Source organism: Camelus bactrianus, chromosome 2 (assembly GCF_048773025.1).
Source record: "Camelus bactrianus isolate YW-2024 breed Bactrian camel chromosome 2, ASM4877302v1, whole genome shotgun sequence".
In the NCBI taxonomy this organism is placed as follows: Eukaryota; Metazoa; Chordata; class Mammalia; order Artiodactyla; family Camelidae; genus Camelus; species Camelus bactrianus.
In genome coordinates, this window is record NC_133540.1 from 64081952 (window position 1) to 64103650 (window position 21699).

The 21699-nt window shown below is 38.2% G+C and overlaps 1 protein-coding gene across 3 annotated transcripts in view; it reads right to left on the bottom strand.

Annotated features, from left to right (window-relative positions):
* Positions 1 to 21699, bottom strand: part of NFKB1 (nuclear factor kappa B subunit 1) — a 110034-nt gene that overhangs the window by 63160 nt on the left and 25175 nt on the right. For 2 of the 3 annotated variants that reach the window (XM_074343171.1, XM_074343180.1), the window contains exons 3-5: positions 20548 to 20623; positions 16712 to 16752; positions 12582 to 12680 (exon numbers count right to left, since the gene is read on the bottom strand). In XM_074343171.1, coding sequence (XP_074199272.1) covers positions 12582 to 12680; positions 16712 to 16752; positions 20548 to 20623 — 216 coding nt within the window. The remainder of the gene's footprint in view (positions 1 to 12581; positions 12681 to 16711; positions 16753 to 20547; positions 20624 to 21699) is intronic. The other variant, XM_074343173.1, reaches the window with a different exon arrangement.

Below are 21699 nucleotides of genomic sequence, written 5' to 3' on the forward strand. Positions count from 1 at the left end.
ATGAAAGGAAAGTGGATTCAGAGGCTATAAAAGATGGTTTACGTACAAAAGCAGCAATGAGAAGTTGCACTTGATCAATGGAATGCCTTACAAAGAGTAAAGGAGATACCCAAAGCTGCTATTCACAGAGCACTTACCACCTGTTGGGCCCTGCTTTATATATATATGAACTCATTTTAATCTTCTCAACAACGCTGTGTCTTTTGTAGATGCACAGAGAGGTTAACCAACTTGTCCAAGGTTAAACTACCACTAAGGGGGAGGGTGGGACTTGAACGCAGGGCAGCGTGCTCTGGAGTCTGCTACTAATCATTCTGCTTTGTCACTTCCCTAGAGGTCTGAAAGCTGCTGAGGAATGTCCTACCATGTCCGTTACATAAAAAAAGCAAGGGGCAGAATATGTTATAGATTAACAGAATAGGTGTGTGTGTATAAATGAATATGCTTTATAGTTTGTTTTCTATGTATTTGCATGTATAAACACACATGTTTACACACATAAACATATACACATAGACTTGTATATGCATAGAATTATTTTTGGAAGCCTATTCAAGAGATTCATAACAGTGCTTCTCTCTAGGGAGGAGAGGGACCTTGGATAGAAGGGAAACTTACTTTTCTCTATATATGTCTTCATATTATTTGAATTTCTATTAAATGCATATGACACTTTTAAATAAATAAAAAACAGCTCTTACTTGAAAAATAAAACAATGGGAATGGCACAAAGACTAGACATTCCCTAGTGAGGGGGTACACATGATCACACAATTTCAATAATGAAAGGGGTTTTGAAGTCTTGGTTTGCTCATAGGTGGAGAAGTTAATTGGGATTTGTTATATTTGCTCCCTCTTTGAATTTCACCAGTACTCATATTTTTTTGCCTGGGGATCCTCCATACCCATTTGGTCCACATGTTGAAGGTGTAGCTAGCCCCACTGCCAGATCCAGCACAGGAATGGCTGTTACACAATCACTTTGTCCCACGTTCCCTGTCCCCGTGTTACCTCCAGGGATGGGCTATGAAACACTGCAGATCAATCAGGGCCTAGAAACCTTCAATCTGGGCCCTTTTAAACCTGGTTCAGCTTCCAAGGAAACAGGCTTTCTGCTGCAGGACGTGGTGTCCTAACAGAGTGAGCCTGAGGCTGCTGCTGGAGCCAAAGGTGGGAGCCTGCACTACACAGGTCAGAGCCGACAGGCAGAGAGAAACCAAATGATAGAGTGTCAGCTCTGAATCCAGTGGAGTTTGAAGCTAGCTGGCTCTTCTTTTGGACTTTTCAGTTTTTAAGAACAAATTGTTCCATTTTCTTTGCTCAGTTTTAGCTGTTTTTTCCCCCCAGTGGCCATGGAAGGATTCCAGTGGGTAGAGAAACTGAGGCAGGAAAAGCCCATTTCAACCTGGAAGTTTGCCGACATGCCTAAGGTCTAAGTCACAGTGTCCCAACTCATTGACCAGGACATGGATCACTTGATTCCGAGTCAGGTGAGAAGGGAGGAAAAGGAAAAGAAGGCTGGTGAGATGGGAAGAACAAGATGGAGCAGCAGGTGGAGGGGAGCCTGGTAGAAGACTGTTTCCAATAACCACCTATTATTATTATTATTAGAATATCATGTTATCTGTCTCTTCTTTAGCTGCATCATGATCGTACTAGTCCTTGTTTTGGGAAGATAATTCTAGCATCTCCTGCATGTTGACGATTCATTCATTATAAAAATAATTACTGGCTACCAATCATGTATTATATACTACTCCAGGTGCTGAAGATACAGCAGTAAATACAACAGAAAAAAAAAAAAAATCCCTGTCCTCATGGAGCTAACAGTCACATCACAGGCATCTTTTCATGACACTTTTTTGTTAAAAAACATAAACATGTCCTGAATGAACATTTAATGCTATAGACGTGTCAAGGACTGTGCTAGGTGCTTTTATGTCAATTACTTCACTTAATCCTAATACTATTCTTGCAAAGTAGGTATTTTTATTTTCATCTTATAAACGAGGAAAACACAAAGAAGCACTAACAGATCTCAAGTATTGCCTATTTTAGAAGCCTAAAGTCACTAAGATGAAACCCAGTATTAAGAATTTGAAACAAACTAACTCGTGTGGAAAGACTGCAAAGAAAACGTTATGGGGTTTGGCCAGAGTATTATTACAGCAGCGTATACTAACTAAATTCTCTGGTTTTCAAAAATTTGAATTGTAATAAAAATTTTTGATGTGCTATTTCAATTTTCAGTAGCAAATAAATGTGTGTACAGAGGATCTTATTAAAATTTGAGTACCTTTTAAAAAGTCTGCAGAAATTATGTTGAAGATCACACCATCTGTCATCATACAATCTCAAGTAAAATCTAGCTTTGGCTTTCAAGTATGGTATTTCGCTCACTAAACCACAGCTCTATTTAACTACTATACGACGGTTGTCTCCACTATAGCAACTTAATGGGTTTACCCAGATCCTGCAAAGTCCCTGGGTATTATGTAACACATGAATAAAGAAACTTACATGAAGCAATTTATTATCATCTCCTTATCTGACTGTTGCTCATTGGGTTAGTATCTAGGATGTGATCTCCTAGCTGTTTTGTTTATGAAACCTCGAAGTGGTATGTTGGAGTTGCCTGACCAATGCACAAGGGTTAATTGTTAAATTTTCAGAAATTCTGCAAGCCAGTTGACTTCATGTTGACAGCTTGAAACTGACCGTGGTGGACATCAAGGAAATTGACAAATACTACAAATCAGGATTTTACTTTGGTTTGCTTTTTTTCCTGGACAGCCAGTTGTTAAACATTCACTAGCCCACCACTATCCTACTCAATGGAGAAATATCACAGGAATTACTTTATTAAGTAAATTACTCAAAATACTGGCAAACTTCTCCAATTTGAAAGATTTCTACTACTCCCCAAATACATAACAATGATACATAAGGGGTACCATGGATACGTGTAAATGTCTTTCCCACTGCATTGTGGGGCTAAAATGGCCATTACCCATACTTTCAGAACCTGGTTTATAAGCTTAATGCCATAATATACTTGTAATGGGTTTGAATATTGTACCCCCCAAAACTCATGTCTACCTAGAAGCTCAGAATGTGACCTTATTTGGAAATAGGGTCTTTGCAGACATAATTAATTCAAGACAAGTTCAGTCTGGATTATGATGGGCCCTTAACACAATGACTGGTATCTTTATGAGAGAAAGGGAGACTCAGACACAGAAAGACAGAGGGAAGACAGTCATGGGAAGACAGAGGCGGAAACTGGAGTGATACAGCTACAAGCTAAAGAAAGGCAAGGACTGCCGGCAACCACCAAAAGCTAGAAAAAGGCAAGGAAGGGTTCTTCTCTAGAGTCCTCAGAGGGAGCACGGCCCTGCTGACTACTTGATTTTGGACTTCCAGCTTCCAGGACTGTGAGAGAATAAATTTCTGTTGCTTTAAACCACGTAATTTGTGGTAATTTGTTATGGCAGCCCCCAGGAAACCACTACAATACTTGTGCAAATTATCATGTGCATAATGCCTAAGAGAACACAGTTAAGGAGCCTAAAAAGAATTTAATAAATTCCTTTCTGGCCTCTTGCTACCTGTAAGATTTTCACAAGAAATCACATATTACAATACATCTTAAGGTAAGTTTTCGGCGCAGCATCCGTTTTCAATCTCCTACCTTAATAACCCCAGATGGAAAGAAGGACATGGTGTAAATAGAGTGGAAGCAACGCTAATGAGTGAAGTTATGCCGAAAACAAATCAGTAGGCTGGTGAAACTTTTGTGCGGCTCCATGATCCCATAAACCAATCAGCAAAGCTGCCACTCAGTACTCAAATTGGTGTATTTTGGAATATAAACACAGAAGTAACTACCATTTTTAAGTGCTTACCATGTGCCATGCACCGAACAACTCAATTTAAACGTATGTCCTATGAAGCAAGTATTATTTGTCTCAACCTTACTGATGAAGAAACTGAGGATGGGCCAAGTTAAGTAACACTGCCAGTAAGAGGCAAAACAGGGGATCAGCATCATTCCCAGCCCTGAACTAACTGCCTTGAGTCAGTGCTTCAACACCTAAAAGTGTGGTCCACAAGGCACCCGAACCCCATCCGAGACGAGGACTTCTAAGTGCAGGACCAGGACTCTGCAGCTTCAGTACCGCCTTCCAGGACTTCAGTTGCACACCTGTTACTCTTTCTTGCAACCTGAATTTCACCCCTTCTTTCAAGCTTTCTGTCTCTCTCTGCCACATTCCAGGAAATTACTTTAGATCTATTTTTAAATTTGGTTATTTTTTTCTTCCACTGTCCCTAATCTTGATTTTAACTCATTCACCGAGTTAAATCACTTCAGTGATTATATTTTACATCTGGAATCCTGCTTTTTTCTTAACACGAGGTCATAAGCCTTTCCTATGTTGTACAGTGTTCATAATTATTTTTTAAAACAGTAGCATAATATTTACTCTATGGTTACACCATGATTTATCTATTCATTCATCTGTTATATAACACAAACCCTTAGAAACTACCATAGAATCGTAGATCGGCTAAATGATCCACTGTGATTTAGCATGTGTAAAGTGGGCCCCTGGCATCTCTGCAGTTAAACTATTCTTGGGTGATTCTGATGCACACCCATGGTCGAGACCTACAGATTTAAAGACCTCCACAAGTAGAGACAGACCCTTAATACCATAATAATTAATAGTAGCCCACGATGGTTAAAAATCTGATCCTACTTCCTGAACTGAAATCTCGGGCTCCACCCCTGGAAGACTGAGACCCAGGGGAAAGCTTCTTAACGCCTCCGGACTTTGGTTCCTTGACTGTCCAGCGAGGATCACTGAAACTCTCTCAGTGGGCTGTGGTGATCAAATGAGATGATGCAAGGAAGCACAGCAAGCCATCCTCATAACCGCTCTGTTGGGTGAATGAGTACTTAAAGGTGAGAGGCACTGTCTGTGAACATCTGCAAGCACCTTCTAGTCCACCCAGACGCAACCTCAGAGAGGTGACTGGAGACTGGAGGATTCTGATCTGGAATCCACCTGGAGGGTGGGGAGAGGAGATTGAGACTGCAGGGAAGTTTACAGCCTCACCTCTAGACCTGCTGACAAGCTGAAAAGCAGCTTGTCCGTGGTAGAGGAGGTGTTGCACGCTTGGGGGCGGTCGCACTTCCATGTATTTTTACCTTATCAAGAAGAATTACCAGTGTGTGACTTTATGAGACCCAAATTCCTGGATGGAATGAGGAAAGGCTATATAGTCTTCAGACTGAGACCACTGCGGTTAGAAGAAGCCACCAGAGATTTGCTTTAGATTGAACAGTGGTCCCAGGAATAATCACATATTTAAGGAAGAGTAGAGAGGAGAAAAATGGGAATGGACAACAGGGGAAGGTCACCAAGCTTCGGATGGACAAAAACAAAGCTTGAAATTCAGACAAGTTGTAAATTCAGTAAGTCTATGGTTCTCTTGATAATTTCTAAGGGTTAAGTTTCACAGCTATGACCCAGAAGAATTCCTCTAATGAGTAGCTTTCTCCAGTTCATAATGCAGACTATGAATATGTACAGTGAATTTAAAGGGCTGTTCTAAAAAATGTTTCACAAGGTAATATTCTGTTCTAGGTACCAAATAAAAAACTTATGAACTACCTGAAAGAAAAATTATCCAGAAGTCTAGATTGTGGTTACACATGGGAAGTAGTTTTGTCTGCTTGCCTAGAGGGGACCTGACACATAGTGCTCAATGAGTATTTGTTAAATGTACTGTTTTCTCTCTTTTGGCTTCAACCACTAATGGTTAACTTCATGCTTAATCAGCACCTCTATGGAAGAGCAAGAGAGAAAAAGCAGTGAAGACTGTTTGCCTTTTTGGGCTGTGATTCTGTCTCCCCGCTTCCCCACCCCATACCCAAAGTGAAGGGAGGCTTTCTTGGGCCCTGTATTGAGCAACTTTAATTATTTTAACTTACCAAAAAGCAATAAAAAATGCAAAAATGTAAATATAAAATTAAAAGTACAAAAATAAATATGAAAAAATTTAAAGACATTCCATATATCTTTTTTTTAATTGGCTGCTTTTCGTTAGCAGTTTTTTTTTTTTAAATTGGCCACTGTCAAAAAGCTAAAGTGACATATACTCTGCAGCACTGGTTCGTAACCATGTTTGAGTCTTTCCTTTTGAAAATCTGATAAAAAGTTATAATTATCTCCCCAGAAATATGTGTATACATATACACAAAATTCGGCATATAAATTCAGAAGTCCAAAATTGCTCTGACGCGAGTGAAAGGGAATCCAGGTTACAAAGCCCTTCTCTTCAATATACAGCACACAGGACTCTGGACCTTGGGGATATGATTATTTCCCCTTGTTAACACATGCAAACAGAGAACAGCTTAGGGGTATTGATGGAAACTTTAAAAATGCTACGAGGTAGGTTCTAGGTACATGCCTAATTGATTATTGATGGTCTTCTTCCCTGTTGTTTTTAGTAACTGACTCAGATTAAACCATTCAAAATTAGCATTATAACTAGGTCTTTAAAATAGCAAAACTTCTGAACCAGACAAGTCTATACAAAGGAAAGAGAGATTACACAAGGATATGTGATATCCCTAAACGCCACAGCAGATCAGCCAGGCTGTATGTGACCTTGACTGAAACTTAACATTTAGGATTTTTAAGCGAGAGGGGCACCGAGAGTGGAGACGTGAGAAAAAAAACAAAACCAAAAACCAACGATTGTGGGGAGGACAACAAAAAAGTTGTTGTTGACCTAAACATTTCAACACATGCCTCTGTTCAACATAAAACACTCAAGAAAGAAAACATATGTGAGAACCAGCTTTCAGAAAACATTTGATTAAAAATAGTTACACTTACATCAGCTGTGTTTCAAGTTGTGGTCCATTGCATTTGATATTTATAACTAAAGAGAAAATAAGAATACCAACTGGTCAGCTATTCGTATTTTAGAGTCAAGGTCACGGACAGCTTTCTGGTTGGTGGGGGGGGGGCACGCTGGAGGATGTCATGTGAGCTGAGGATGCCTGCTTTCTGGCCACTCTGGAAGAGAATCAGTGAGGGTTTCTGAAGCCCCATGGGGCTGTTCCTCTTGGCACCTTTCCACCTCTGTGAAGAGGAAGGTAGTTTGATTAACTAAAAAAAAAATCTCATGAATAACTTTCGGGAAAGAGGGAAGTGAGCCTTCCCTGGCACTCCTTGCTGAGTCAAAAACAGGCAGGGACAAGCTTGGCCTCGAGGAAGGTACTTGTGCTTTTCTGCCAGCCTCTCCCATTAGGAGTTTCATGATGAAATGAGAACTAAGGAAACTTTAAAGCGAAGCTTTATAGGACAGTATAATGGATTATTAAATGTTTGACAAAAGGACAGCTTTTCTTTAAAAAGGGCAAGATGCAGGGTTAGTCTGCATATTTCCTTTCCCTACATTTTTCTCCAAATATTATTATTTGCTGTAAAGTCCACATTGTGAATGAATACATTTTATCTAGATGATAAAGAGGAATCAACAGAATCAAAGTGAACATTAATCTTCAGTGGAGCCCAGTTTTAACTCTTATTGCCCTGAAAATAAGCCATCGTGCATAATAGAAAATTGAAGTTGAAACCAGGAAAATCCCAATACTCAGGGAAGCATACTTATATAGTAAAAATATTAAAATATATCAGAGATCGAAAGTTTACCATGAAGAAGAAGGAAAAAGTGACAGATGGGCAGGGCTTTAGTTGTTACTATATTTTATTTTAGAAAGAGATCAGAAGCAAATATGATAAAATGGTAATACAGTTAGCCCTCTGTATCCTCGGGTTCTGCATCCATGATTCAACCAACTGCAGATGGAAAATATATATATTTTTTAATTCCAGAAAATTCCAAAAAGTAAAACTTACTTTGCCATGCACTGGCAACTATTTATATAGCATTTACAATGCATTAGGTATTAAAAGTAATCTAGAGATGATCTAAAGTATACAGAAGAATGTGCATAGGTTATATGCAAATACTGCCCCATTTTTTTACAAGGGACCTGAGCATCTGTGAATTTTGGTATCTTGCAGGGTCCTAGAACCAATCCTCCAGGACACTGAGGGAAGACTGTACCTATTAAATCAGGTGGTGGTATGTGGTATCCTTTACATCAATTTTTAAATGTTCTGTATGCTTGAAATATTTTATAATTAGAACAGTTTTTTTTTAAAAAGAATGTGAAGACTTACATAGCAAGACTCTTGAAAGCTAAATGGTATTCTCTGACGTGAAACATGCAGAACACCAGATGGTCCAGTAGCCCTAATTCTAGAAATAATCTCCACGTGGTAAGAGTATGTCTAAGCCTAGCCTATACTCAGCTTATCGGAAATAGGGTTTTAAGCATGGGACAAAAATTCAGTAGAAAAAGGAGGACCAGGGTAGACTCCTAGAGTTGGTTTTAAAATGATTTAATTTGTATCATATGTGGACAATCAGCGAGAGAGAAATCCAGGCAGGTTAAATGTTTATAAGCTCTGTAAAGCACAGCTAAGGGTCTGTAGCCCCCAAACCACAGCCAGCCCCAGCAGCTTTCAGGTTAGCCCCGCCCCTTTGCTGCTGCCTGTGGGTGACTGAGTGCTGGACAAACCACCAGCTTCTCAGGGCGTGGTGGGTCCTCACAGAGGCATGATGGGAAGGAAGAGGGGGCGAGGCTGGAGGAGAAAAGAGTAAGAGGCTGCAGGTGAGGAAAAGGCAGAGCCCATGACATTTTACTGTTAAGCCTGAACCATGTACTTTAGCAAGTATGTAGCGTATGTAAAATTTCAGAAATATCATTTCCTTCCAGTAAATGTAAATGCTCTCCCACTGACGTTCCTGCGGAAATGGAATTTGGGGAGAGTGTGGGACACTCTCCACTATACCTCCCTCTGCTGGAAGGGAGGAGGAGGGCAATTCCATAGCTTCTCCCGTGGCTCACACCCTCTCTGGAGGTTTACAGCCTTGACTGAATCCACCCGCACTTTCACTTTCTCTTCTGTAGCAGTTTACAGCGGAGAGCCAACAGAACTCCTATGTTAACTGTTAGGTATGCAGTTATCATAGAATATTGAATGTTTGGGATCTGTGTTTTCTTTCTTCTGCTTTCTACCTTTCTCCTTAATATCCAGGGATGCTAACTCAGAGATTCTAGAAGAAATTATAGAGTCACCACAACCATCATCTTGAAAATAAGTATCTAATAATCAGGAAAAATACATACGTTTACAAAATAATATACTCAGACAAGTCTATATAACCTACGTACTACAGTTTTACATAGTAGAAACGTACGCAAAGGAGAAAGGTAAAGGTTGATTCGACACTGCACCTAGATCAGTGGTTCTAAGACAGGGTGATTTTGCTCCCCTACCCCCAGGGCATTTGGCAATATCTCGACACATTTTTTGGTTGTCACAACTGTAGGAAGCTACTGGTACCTAGTGGGTAGAAGTCAGGAATGCTGCTGAATACCCTACCATGAACTGGAAAACCCTCCAAAACATAGTTTTCCCGCCCAAAATACCAGCAGTGATGAGTCTGAGAAATCCTGATGCAGCTGCATCTGTCCCACTGCCTCTCTCCCAGCCTCACAGGGAGCGCGTGCTTAGCTAACTGTGCAGAAGACAGCACAATTGTGAAGATCCTCCTGATAAACACACACACGGAGAGTAAGTCCTTCCTCCGCCTAAATTTTACAGGCAAAAAGGATTTAAATTCCCTTCACAAACTGAAAGGTCACCCTCAGCTATCCTTCATGAAAAAGACTATTAAAGGTGATACTGGGAAAGTGCTCTGGAAAAAAGTATCTCATGACTGTTTCTTTCCCTCCTCCCCATCCTTCTGATTAAGAGCTTCTAAGATAAATACAATTACTTCCTTTAACTATTACAAAGAGCAGAGTCATTTAAACTCTCAGTGAATGAGGACAGGCAAAGAGACCCATGACAGTTTGTAATAGACTCTCTAAACTGTTCTTTGTTTTCTTACAACTGGATTAAATGCTTAATAAATGTATGTTGAATTAGTGAATAAAAAATAATTGGGTGAAACAATAAAGCTGTGGCTCAAGTTTAATAATGACTGATCTTACACATTTATATTTTGCCTTCTTTTATTATTAGTTGTTTATATATCTATTCCTCCCACTGAGTATTAAACTCCTTGAAACGGAAACCATGATTTGACAAGAATATCTAATGTCCATTAGATTGTTTTACTTCTAGACTATTTTGGAAATGTGAGGCAGAAACACTACATGAGAAGGATGTATGAAGGCTGAGCATAAATAGTTACATAAAGTTTTTGTTTAGGGAATAAATTTACAACAACATTAATGTCATGTATTTTTTAGTATCAAGAATTGTTACTTAGCCACAAAAGACTGGAGCCATAGACATAAACAGTTCATGAAAACACCGTAATGCATACTTTTTGTATAGACAGTCCAGAAAAAACTCCCATTTTTTCTCTTAATGTTAACTCTTCAGTAATTACAATTGGTGTCCATACTGATAACATGTCTTTCAATAATCCTTATCACAAGTGCACATATAAACAAATACACTATTGATATACAGGACACACAGACAGATGTGCTAAAAAGATAGATGCTGGATCTGACTCCCTAATACCTGGTACCCTTTGCCCTTGACCCTCTCTCTCCCTTGTTTTCCAGAGTGATAATTTTCTGCATCTTTATCACCATTGTTCTCCCATGTCCCGGCCCCTCGGTCCCTGCCCCCAGCACCCGGAGGGCACACATTCCATATGAGTTCAATGAGCAGGAGTCTGCTGTTGGTTAACGAGCCACCAGTCCCATGAGGAAGAACCTCTAAGAGCCTCAGTTTTCTCACAGGCATTATTACACTTTTTACCTCCAGGGCTGTTATGAGGGTTAGAAAGGATGATCACTTGGCAAATCTTTAGTAAGTGCTAATTCTCTTGTTTATCATTGCCCCTCTTTCCTCATCCAGATTCTAAAGGACTTGAGACCATAAGACTGTGGCTAAAATATCATATATACTCTGCCTAACACCTTGAATAGGAAAGACATTTTCCATTCCACACGACAGCTACGACAGGAGACTTACGATGCAAAAAAGACTGGTAAGACGATACACAATATTACCCAAGAGGTAAGTAATCACAGTACTTTGATTTTTTTGTTTGTTTTGAAACAGGGATGAGAAATTAGAATAGCCTGGGTCTAGAAGTGGGGTACAAGGAGAGAAGGGAAGCAAAATGCAAAGCTGGCAAATCAAAGGCAAATTTCCCCGACAACACAACTTTACTGAGGGTCTGTCTCATTGCCCTTCACCTATTCACAGCAAATCAACAAAAAGACTGAGGCCTTAAACAAGAGCCTACTATATAGCACAGGGAAATAAATTCAATATCCTGTAAGAAACTTACATAATGGAAAAGAATATGAAAAAGAAGATATATGTGTATAACTGAATCACTCTGCTGTACACCTGAAACTAACACATTGTAAATCAACTATACTTCAATTAAAAACTTTATTTAAAAAAAGAGAGAAAAAAAGAAAAGAAAAAAAAAAAAAACCATGCCCAACTTCCCTCACCCCGCCAAGAAAAAAAAGACTGAGGCCAAAAGAATGTCATATCCTAAGAGACACACACAGCTTAGTGGGAGTTGAAAACCTTTTGCCAAAAGCTTTGAATTACTGAACAAATGAAAATGTTTATAAATGATGAAACTGTAATTATTGACTGGCTTATCTTAAAACTATTACCAATCAGTCTATAAAACATGACACCATAGTATGAAAATAAAAACCTCCAATTACCTTAGAAAAAGATATTCTCGATTAAATAAACAGAGAAAGAACTTGAAGATGTAGACGAGGCTTGGTCAAGCACACCACAGCGTGTCCTGAAGGAGGGCATCCCCAGGACCACCATGTGTGGACGCACAGTTGCTCAGGTGGAAGCCCTATGGTACACCCAGGCGCTCTGTGGAACCCCTGTATACATTTTCTCATTCAATCTCTGGGAGACTCTATGAAGTACAGACGGTCACCGTGTCTGCATTTTGCACATTCAGGTACTGAGGTTTAGAAGTGCTGCATAACCTACTCACAGGCACACAACTAGTAACAGAGCTGGATCTGAACTCATGATCTTAAGTACTATGCTATGTAATCCATACACTCAGTCGTCTGAGTGTTTTTCACTAGATCTCCAAAGAGCTGAAATCAAGCACTCTCTCAAAGAATTATTAAAGTTTTAGGAAGCATACAATTAAAAACACCTTTCAGATAATCAAGAAACAAGAAAAGTTTGTCAGTTAATATTGAGATAATTTCTACTAAATGGAAATATTTACAGATTTTTTTTAAATCTGTCACTTTATTGCTAAGAGACACATTTATATTAAAATATAATAATCATGTGAACATAGGAGCAGAGGCAAATTGTAGTCACGGGAAGCATTCCTTCCTTTTGCTCCTAGGACATCAAATCTTCCAAAACGCACAAAGAAAGACACCACAAACTTACTTTGACCTGAGGGTAGGACTTCTTGTTCTTTTCACTAGATGCACCAGGGAGTCCACCATGGGAGGGGCCTTCGCACACATAACGGAAACGAAATCCTCTCTGCAAAGGTGAACACAGAGAGAACGAGTTTCAGAAATACTTACTACACATTACCGGGACAAAATGATACACAAATTTTAAATTTTTGTGTATATCAGAGGAGAGAGGAAAAACATAAACTGTGAAAGAGGACTGTAAATGAGAACCACTTTTCCCATCATCTTATTATGAACATTGATGTTAACTGATGTTTGTGCACTCGGCTGTGGCTCAAAAGCCAGGTCCCTAGCCCTGCGGAACCTCTCCTGCTATGCTAGATGGAGAGTAACTGCTGCAGAGCTGTAAGCCTTGGACTCTACATGCTACAGCTTGTCTGCATCAGAGCTTCCTTGTCTCAAATTGCTGCCAAGCTCTGAAATTGGCCATATGACTCAAAGTTAAGCTTCTTTGACTCTTACTTAAAGGAATTACTTTATCTACTCTGATTACAGTTGGTTCAGGAGAGAATACAGAAATGTCTTGTTAAATATATCACATCAGTGTTGTAGACTACACCCCATGCTAGATCCTGCATCTGTCAGCTCCTCTCAACAGCTCAGAAGATAAAATTTTTGCTTTAAGATTATCAATATTGTCAAACTCAAGCTGGATATACACACTGACCTGAATGAATCCAAAACCAGAGTCCCTTTAAATATTATTAACTCAAGAGTTTTACAGATGTAGCAAATCAGTTTAGAGTTAACTAGAAGTCTTTACCGTGTGGGCTATTAAACACCTAAGTCCCACGGTTTTTAATCTATACAAATAAGATTGGACAAGACCATCTTCAGAGTCTATTCCACTTCTGACATCTTATAATTTACAAAGCTAACAATTATAAATGTGCATATTTATATATAAGGAATAAAACAAGAACAGTTATGAGAATGGATCCCATCATCATATTAAGGGAGCTTTCAATGTTCTTCCTGAAAGACTCCATCAATTGGTGGTAGTGTTAATAGTTTATAACTGTACGGTCACTTGATCAGATGGTTTTCCTTTTTCTCAAATTCACCTTTTAGTGAAAAGAATATGTTAATATATTTTAAAGAACATCATCATTTTTCATTTATTTTTATTGTGAAGCTGACTTCACATAAACAGCGTTAGATCCCGAGGCCACCAGAAGCGCCACACATGTACTGCTTGCTGGTGGGGGCTTTCTGCCGTGCACATTGGACAGAGCCTGGCAAACACAAAGATTTTGACAGCTCTGAGCTCATGGAACAATGTAAAATTTTTGCCTTGTTTAGATTGCACTGCATTTCACTATGCCTCACAGGGTCTTAAAAGCAAGCTGAGTGGTCCAGGGGCCCTGAACTAACTAAATCTCTGGAAAGCATCTGGAATTGCTTCTAAATTCTCTGAGAATTTTCTGATTTCCAAAGAAGATCAGTCTAAAGCATATTTCATGGGATGAGTAAGGCCTGAAGTAAATTCCCCAGTAGGGGAAATGCCTCAAGTAACACATGGGTCTGGGGAGTATGATCAATTATCAAAGTGGAACCGAAAACAACTCTTGCCTCTGGCTCCTCAGGAGGTCCCAGACCTAAACACCTGGGAGGTAAAATGAGTTATTTAGAGGCAATTCTCCTCTCTTCTGCTTCTCACAAAATTTAAACTAAAAAATAAGTTACAAATTCAGCCCTATACCTTTTGTAGGCAAAAGCTGTTGGCTTATTTTTAATAATTCAGTGAAATTTCTAAAAGTATGAAAAAGCAACTGCATATGCAACAGTTAGCCTGTAGAATCTAACCATAAAGGTAGAGATTTACTTGACTGCTAATCAATTTAAAATACAACTGCAGTTTTTAAACAGCATTAGGTAATTGGCACTTAATATCCAATAGGACTAGACACGCTGAAGGTTACGAGTCTATGCTGTGACTCATCTCTGTCAGAGCTGGGGAAACTGTGGCAGAGACCCGAAAGAAAAAAAGAACATTTTTCTAGATTTTATTTTAAAACCTTAATAAAGTAATTCATTATTTTTAATCACAAAATTTCTTTAGGACAGTTGGAGAAATACATACTACACATATACTTTTATATTTTAATAGGAGTGGCGTCAAATAGAGCATGAATAAAGGGACATGTCCCAATAGCTTGCTTATAGTCTGAAAAACAACAGATAACATCCATGATTGGATGTAAGTACCTAAACTTCTATGTAAAGGAATTTGTAACTTAAGGATAGAAATTTATTACTGCTTTTTTTTTTTTAGGAAGATAGGATGTCTTCAAATGCATAGTCAATGCATTTCTGATTCTAAATATTTGAGATTAAAGGTTTGCCAATCCACAGCCATTCATCTCAGTAACTCCATTTGCTTAAAATGAGTCATCAACCTCAAAGGCAAGGCTACATCCATCCGGTCAGAAAGTCTGACTTACATACCACCTTCTTACTTTCACTGGAGTCAGACATCAAAATAATATCAGTTTGGTAAGAAAACACATTGTTTTACTCAGATGTGCTTTTATGTATGCACATGGAGTGAACTGAATTTTGAATTTTGGATATAACACAACCCATCCTTCAAGTAAATCATAAATGTCAATTTTTCCTTATGACTACTGGACCCATGATAAGAAACTCCACTTAAGAAGTCTTATTGCAGTGCTAGGCTTATAAAAATGGGTATTTGAAAAACAACATGTTTTGTCTAGTATGCAGACAAATAAATTTTAGTTGATTTCTCAGTTTCACAGATCACCCAGATCTTACAAGATAGAAAACTTCCCAGGAGGCCAGACCACTGCATAGAATGTTAGGAGATAAACTTCTACTGGCAGGGTCTTTGAGAGAATAGATGGCCATCTGTGAGAAGTCACTGCTGTGGAATTGGACGCGGAGGTAAAACAAAGTCATGTCGGCAGCCTGTGGAGTCAGGGTGTGCCACCTGCAGGCGATAGAGCAACGACCCGAAGTGTCATGTGGCATTCCTGTCCCCACACCAGGAACTTTCATCTAAGTTCAACTGCATAAGGACTGTCTATCTGGTCACAGTTAAGATAGATACTTTATATTTTGACCAAAATCCAAATACATATATATTGCCATGACTATAGTAACCACAACAGATACTTTAAATTCTTGACCTAGTCAGCATTTGTTAAGTGTTACACAATGCAAAAGTGTTATACTCTACGTACCCAAGCTACCGAAAACATTTAGGAAAGGTACTGGGTGATATAACCGCAAGAGAGCAGGCACACACATCCTCAGTCTCACACAGATGTGGTAATAAGCACATCCATTTAGAGGTTTACTGACTTTGTCCTCATTCTGCAGAGGACTACACCATTACTTCCACCCCTTAACGACTGAAATCTCCTATAGGCAGATATTAAAGATTCTCTCCTCTCCTCTTTCATAGCACTGGTCCCATCCAATTTCCGATAAATATTTACCCAAGGGGGCATGGTGAGGAGGCCCCTTCAATTCCCAGGTATCTTCTACAGAATCTAGTAGTAAGAGGAAGAGCCTGACAAAATAAAATGCCCCTCTTCTGACACCAAAGAGGCTGAGTATAAAACTAACCCTGGAGGGAAGAGGACTAAACTGTCCATCCCAATACTTTATCTACACCCCACTGATACTTTTAGTGTCTTAGGTTACACGTTCCAAAGACAGAAAAGGCTGGAGCTCCCAAGGAGGGAAGAAGGCTGAGAAGCACTGTGTGTGTGCAGAGACGGTTGGTGGATGAAACTCGGTGTGTGTGAGCTGCATGTACAGGTGTTTCCTTATAGATGAAAATGAATGGGGATAACGCCTCTCCTCGGAGTGGCTGGTAAGCAAAGTTGGTGGAGACAGTGGGATATGAAGGATCTACGATTAACTAAGCATGACAGGAGGCTCAGGACAGTCTGAAGAATGACTAAGAGAAATGTAAAGTGGATAAATACTTTGGCAGGTTGTTGATCTTCTAGATAAGGTACTTCCTTCATAAAATTCATTAATATTTTACTCAGTGCTCAAGATATTAATGTTAGACTTATGGATCCCATATATAAAGAGAAAGTCCCACCCCTTTAATCTTACCTGTTTAGGTTGCTCTAATATTTGAAGGTATGGGCCATCTGCTAAAAACAAAACAACAAACAGAAACCAAAAGAAACTGTGAGGCTTCTCAAATTTGGTAAAAAAATATAAAGCAAATGATAAAATTGAAATTATGTGTTTAAATAGAGGCTTCAAATCAATGTTTTAGCTGAAATTCCAAAAGGATATATCTTCTTTGTTTTAATATTAAATTTACCTTTATTTGAATAACAGTTTTACACCGTTAGAGAACCACACGATATAAACGTCTGTTGACTGGTGATGGCACACTGCACAACCCAACAAAAGGCATGATGTCCAGCAAGAATTAAGACGTCAATAACCTTCACAACCATGTCTACTAACAAAGTTTTATTTTTTAAAAATTGATTTATTTTGTTTTTGGGTTTTTTGGGGGGGGTAATTAGGTTTTCTTTTTTAATGGAGGTATTGGGAATTGAACCTGGACCTTGTACATGCTAAGCATGCACTCAACCACTGAACTATACTCTCCCTACAACAAGGTGTTTTTAAAATGACACTAATACCAACTAAAAGCAGCAACCATGTCCGGGGCACTAGGAAATTTTCTTTTGCCTTCACGTCATTAGAATCTGACTTCCATTCTCCAGAAAGAATGTGCTTAATGTGAAGTGATAAGAGCCTGAGCTAGCACCTACCTGTCAGAAACACAGATCATGATCTCAGGCTCTCCTGAGTTTTCAGTTCCTTTCCTTTACTTGAATCCAGAAGTACTGCCCTCATTCCCTAACTGGCTAGCTTGTTCCTCCTCCCTCCCAAATTTAATTTGGTCTATCAGACATGGTAGATTCTTTTTATTAACCCATAGCTTTTGATGTTTGATGATATTTGAATACTGTGCTCTCATATAAATTGTTCTAAAACAAGAATTTTATAAAATCCTGGAAATAATTTAGATAGGTGCATACCAATTAATTATCATAAAACAAAGTATACTAGAAGCTTAATCCATACCCTGACTATACCTGACTTTGGAAATTCAAAGGAAAATCAGAACCTCTGACAGTATAAATACAAATTTGCTCAATATGAGAAAGTCCCTAAGCTTCCCAGCTGGTTTTTATGTCAACAGTATAATAACTAGTAGCTGTTCAATACCTAAAAGGCTCATGGGGTTTCTCACTTGTTTGAATGTAAATTAAAAATTTCAGTGCTTAAAACATTTTAGGAGAATGCTTCTGTCCATTTCAATCTTCACTGTCTCTGGGCCAGAAGTTCAAGACCTATTGTTTTAGATAAATAAATTTACAAAGAAGAGCCAAACCTTCAAGTTGATATTAAAAATAAGCTATAACTTAAGAGAGAATTTATTTTTATCTTTTTACTATTATGATGAATCAGGATGAGGCTACAGAACTGTAGGAAACAGAGGTATAATTATTTCCTGTTATTATTCAAGAAATTTACAAGGAAGTCAGTTTAAAAATGAGTGAATATGGTGAGAAATGTAACATAAGAAAGGAAAAAAGGATAGTGACAGGACAATGCAGTATAATTTAGGTAAAGTATCTTCTCTTGTCTACATGAAATTAATCCCTGGATATTTTAAACTACTGTTAGAAAAGAAACTGCTAAAACTAAAAAATTCAAAAAAATGTCTAGAATTTAATTACTGATAAGGAGATAAAATGGATTAGAAAGAGAAATATTTTCACACTGCTAAACACAGTCTGTATGACAATGTAACAAATCTACTCATTAACATTCCCTCTAGAAAGCTAGACGAACATATGAATAAGAGGTCTCTAAGAAAGCAACATTTGGATGTCATGGAAAATATGGCGGAGTTGAAGCACATACACATCAAACTTCAAGTCTCTTATTTCTTATTAACTCTTCTAAAAATGGAGTTAATATTTAAGGGAGGTAATATAATTTGCTTATTTTGGGTATGATTTAATCTCCTTTAAATATATGAAATTTTAAGGTTTGGGAATTTTATTAGTGAAATGGGCCCATTTTTCTCTTTCAGGGAACACATTCAAAAGTTAAATCAACTAGAAAATTAGATTTGATGTGCATATATTTGTTTTAATGCCAATTTTCTTTTGGCCACATTTCGGTACCATGAACTGACATCCTACTGTGTAGAGAATTTTAAATTACAGCATAATGTTATACACCTAACGGTTGTACCATATCTCACAGAGTTTCTGGCAAGTAGCAGAACTACTAATGGTTTCAGATTTCAAGAAATATGGAAGATAAAATGGTCCACATGAAAATTAAAGTTGATAATGGTTTACATAACCTCTCTATCCCTTTAAAATGTGAATATATACATACATCTTAGATTATAAAAACTGAACTATGCCATTGCAATACAGAGGGAAAATACATGACAAAACAATGAGGCAATAACTGGAAAATATGATTTTGAGGTATAATTGTAAGAGATTTTTCTAATGTCATGGCTAAATAATTCCTACAACATGAAGCTCTGACTACAGAATACTTACTCAGATGGTTCTTTGATAATCTTATTTTTAGCTCCACAAACTCAATGAAAAAAAAAAGATTAAGAAAGCATTTGTATTAAGATACTGTTAGGCATCCACAAGGCATTAAATGGAAATATGTATGTTTTCTTTTATGTTTTCAATAAAGCATTAATACCAAGAAAAACACTTTGATCCCCAGAATAAGAAGGTCACAGGAAGCAATGAAGCTACCAAGACATTTGCTTGTTCACAGGAAGCTGACCCAGAGCTTATGCTGGACAGCACGCAGGAGAGCTCAGACACAGGAGCCTACAAAATGTCTTGTGGGGCAAGGAGAGAAAGGCCTCGGCAGTACACTCCTGCTAGTGAAGGCGAAGGTATAGCAGATTTATTTTTTCCCCTCTCATGAACTTTTAGAAAGAACAGAGATAAAAATGTAGAAAAACATCTAGTCTAAAAAATGAAAAGTTAAGTACTAGAGTAACAATAATAATTTTAAATGAGAATGATGCAAATTGGATAGAGTATCCCCATGAAGACAAGCAAGTCCATGGTAAGTAAGACAAGCAGGTGCAGAACACCTGACGTCCACTTCAGTGCTTACCAAACTCTGTTTTACATACAACTTCCATGATTTACTCACACAGCTTTTGAACATCTGTTAAGTCCCCCTGGTGATGTGAGGAGAACATAAAAAGAGCTATCACTATACACTTACATACAAATCAAGGAATAAAAACAGAGACTGAGTTGATTTTTTTAATCATCTGTATGAGATTAAAACATTTGCAGATGGGGATAATTAATACAGTCATGTTAGCAGAAAGGATGATTATCATAAGTTTTATCCAATTGGTCAGAATGTGAAGTGAAAAGCTTCTTAAAAAGATGACTTTTCTACTGAGATGACATTTGTGATTTTTGTACACTTTGTGTTCCCAGTGCCTGGTATACTGGCTGGAAAACAATAGGGACTCAAGTAAGTGTTTCTGGAATAGATCTGAGGAGTTGAGACTGCCTCATGTGAGCCTGGGACAAAGAAAACAGGAGTTATGAGGGACTTAGAGATAACAAGATGGGGCAAAAGGAAAAATCTCATACTGAGTAAAGAAATTCTGAGCTGTGCTAGCAGATATCAGCAACAATTGTCAGTCATACAATGGGTAACGAGGGTCAAACATGTTTGTGCAAATACAGTCCAAAAAATATACGGAAAGATTAGTTTTTAAAACATAAATCACCATTTTCTTTCTAGGTACATCACTGACCTTCTAAAAGAGCCTACAGAAAATCCTGAATTTTAAAAAAGCAAAAGCAAAATGACAGGGCAACAGGAATGATGACTTTTCTTACCTGTTGGCAGTGGCATCTCTGGTTGAAATAATTCTGGATTAAATATTGTATGATTCATAGGATCCAAATGAAACATCTACAAAAAAAGAAAATTTGAATATTTCAATCATTATTATTCCAACACTATTAAAATTTTGAACTGAAAACACCTAAAAATTACAGGAACAAAAAATAAGCCAAAAACAAAAATCTGAAAATATTTCACAACAGGATTTTAAAAACATGCTCATGAGATCTAGCTGGGTTCTCATGTGTACAGAACTTTCCATGGGGCTGGGCTAAGTTTTTGTGACAAAGGGATTCCAGAAGAATGAGCCAGCTACAAAGTCCACAGAGTTAAGGACCTGGTATAACTTGCTTACTGGTGCATCTCCAGGGCCTAGTGTATGTTTATCAGAGTGGATACTTCAATCTTCATTAAATGAATAATTTAAAGCTTGGACTCTCTTAGAAATATAAGCGTAAGAATCTAATCCTAGAAATCTATATTTCTTTTATGATGGTAAGTAACTCCTCCTCTAGCAACTCAGCTTTAAGTCCTGAAAGAAGGAGACAGCAGCCCTGGAACAATTTACAGAAAATCTGAAAATACGACTTACTCCAAGGAGCAGGTAATTGGGCACTGAGCTCCCACACTTGTTTTTTTCACATTTACCTACCTAACACAATGTAATCTGGAATTTAGTGGGTGTGGTAGGCTGAATAATGGCTCCCCCAAAGACATCCACATCCTAATCTCCAAAACCTGTGAATGCTATCTCATGTAGCAAAATGGATTCTGCAAATGTCATGAAGGTAAGAATACAGAGGTGGGGAGAGTAGCTTGAATTATCCAGTTGGGCCTGGTAAGAGGGATGCAGGAGGTCAAAGTGGATGGTAGGAGATGTGACAATGGAAGCAAGAGGCTGGAGTGATGGAAGGATCACAAGCCAAGGAATGCAGGCGCCTCTGGAAGCTCAAAAAGGAAGAGAAAGCTTTCAGACAGAATGCAGCTCTGCCGACATCTTGATTTTTGACTTCTGACCTCCAGATTGTAAGAGAATAAATCAGTGTTTTTTTATCAAGCTACTAAATTTGTGCTAATTTGTTATAGTAACACCAGAAAACTAACACAGTGGGCAAGCAATATATTTGGATTGAATTATATCCTAT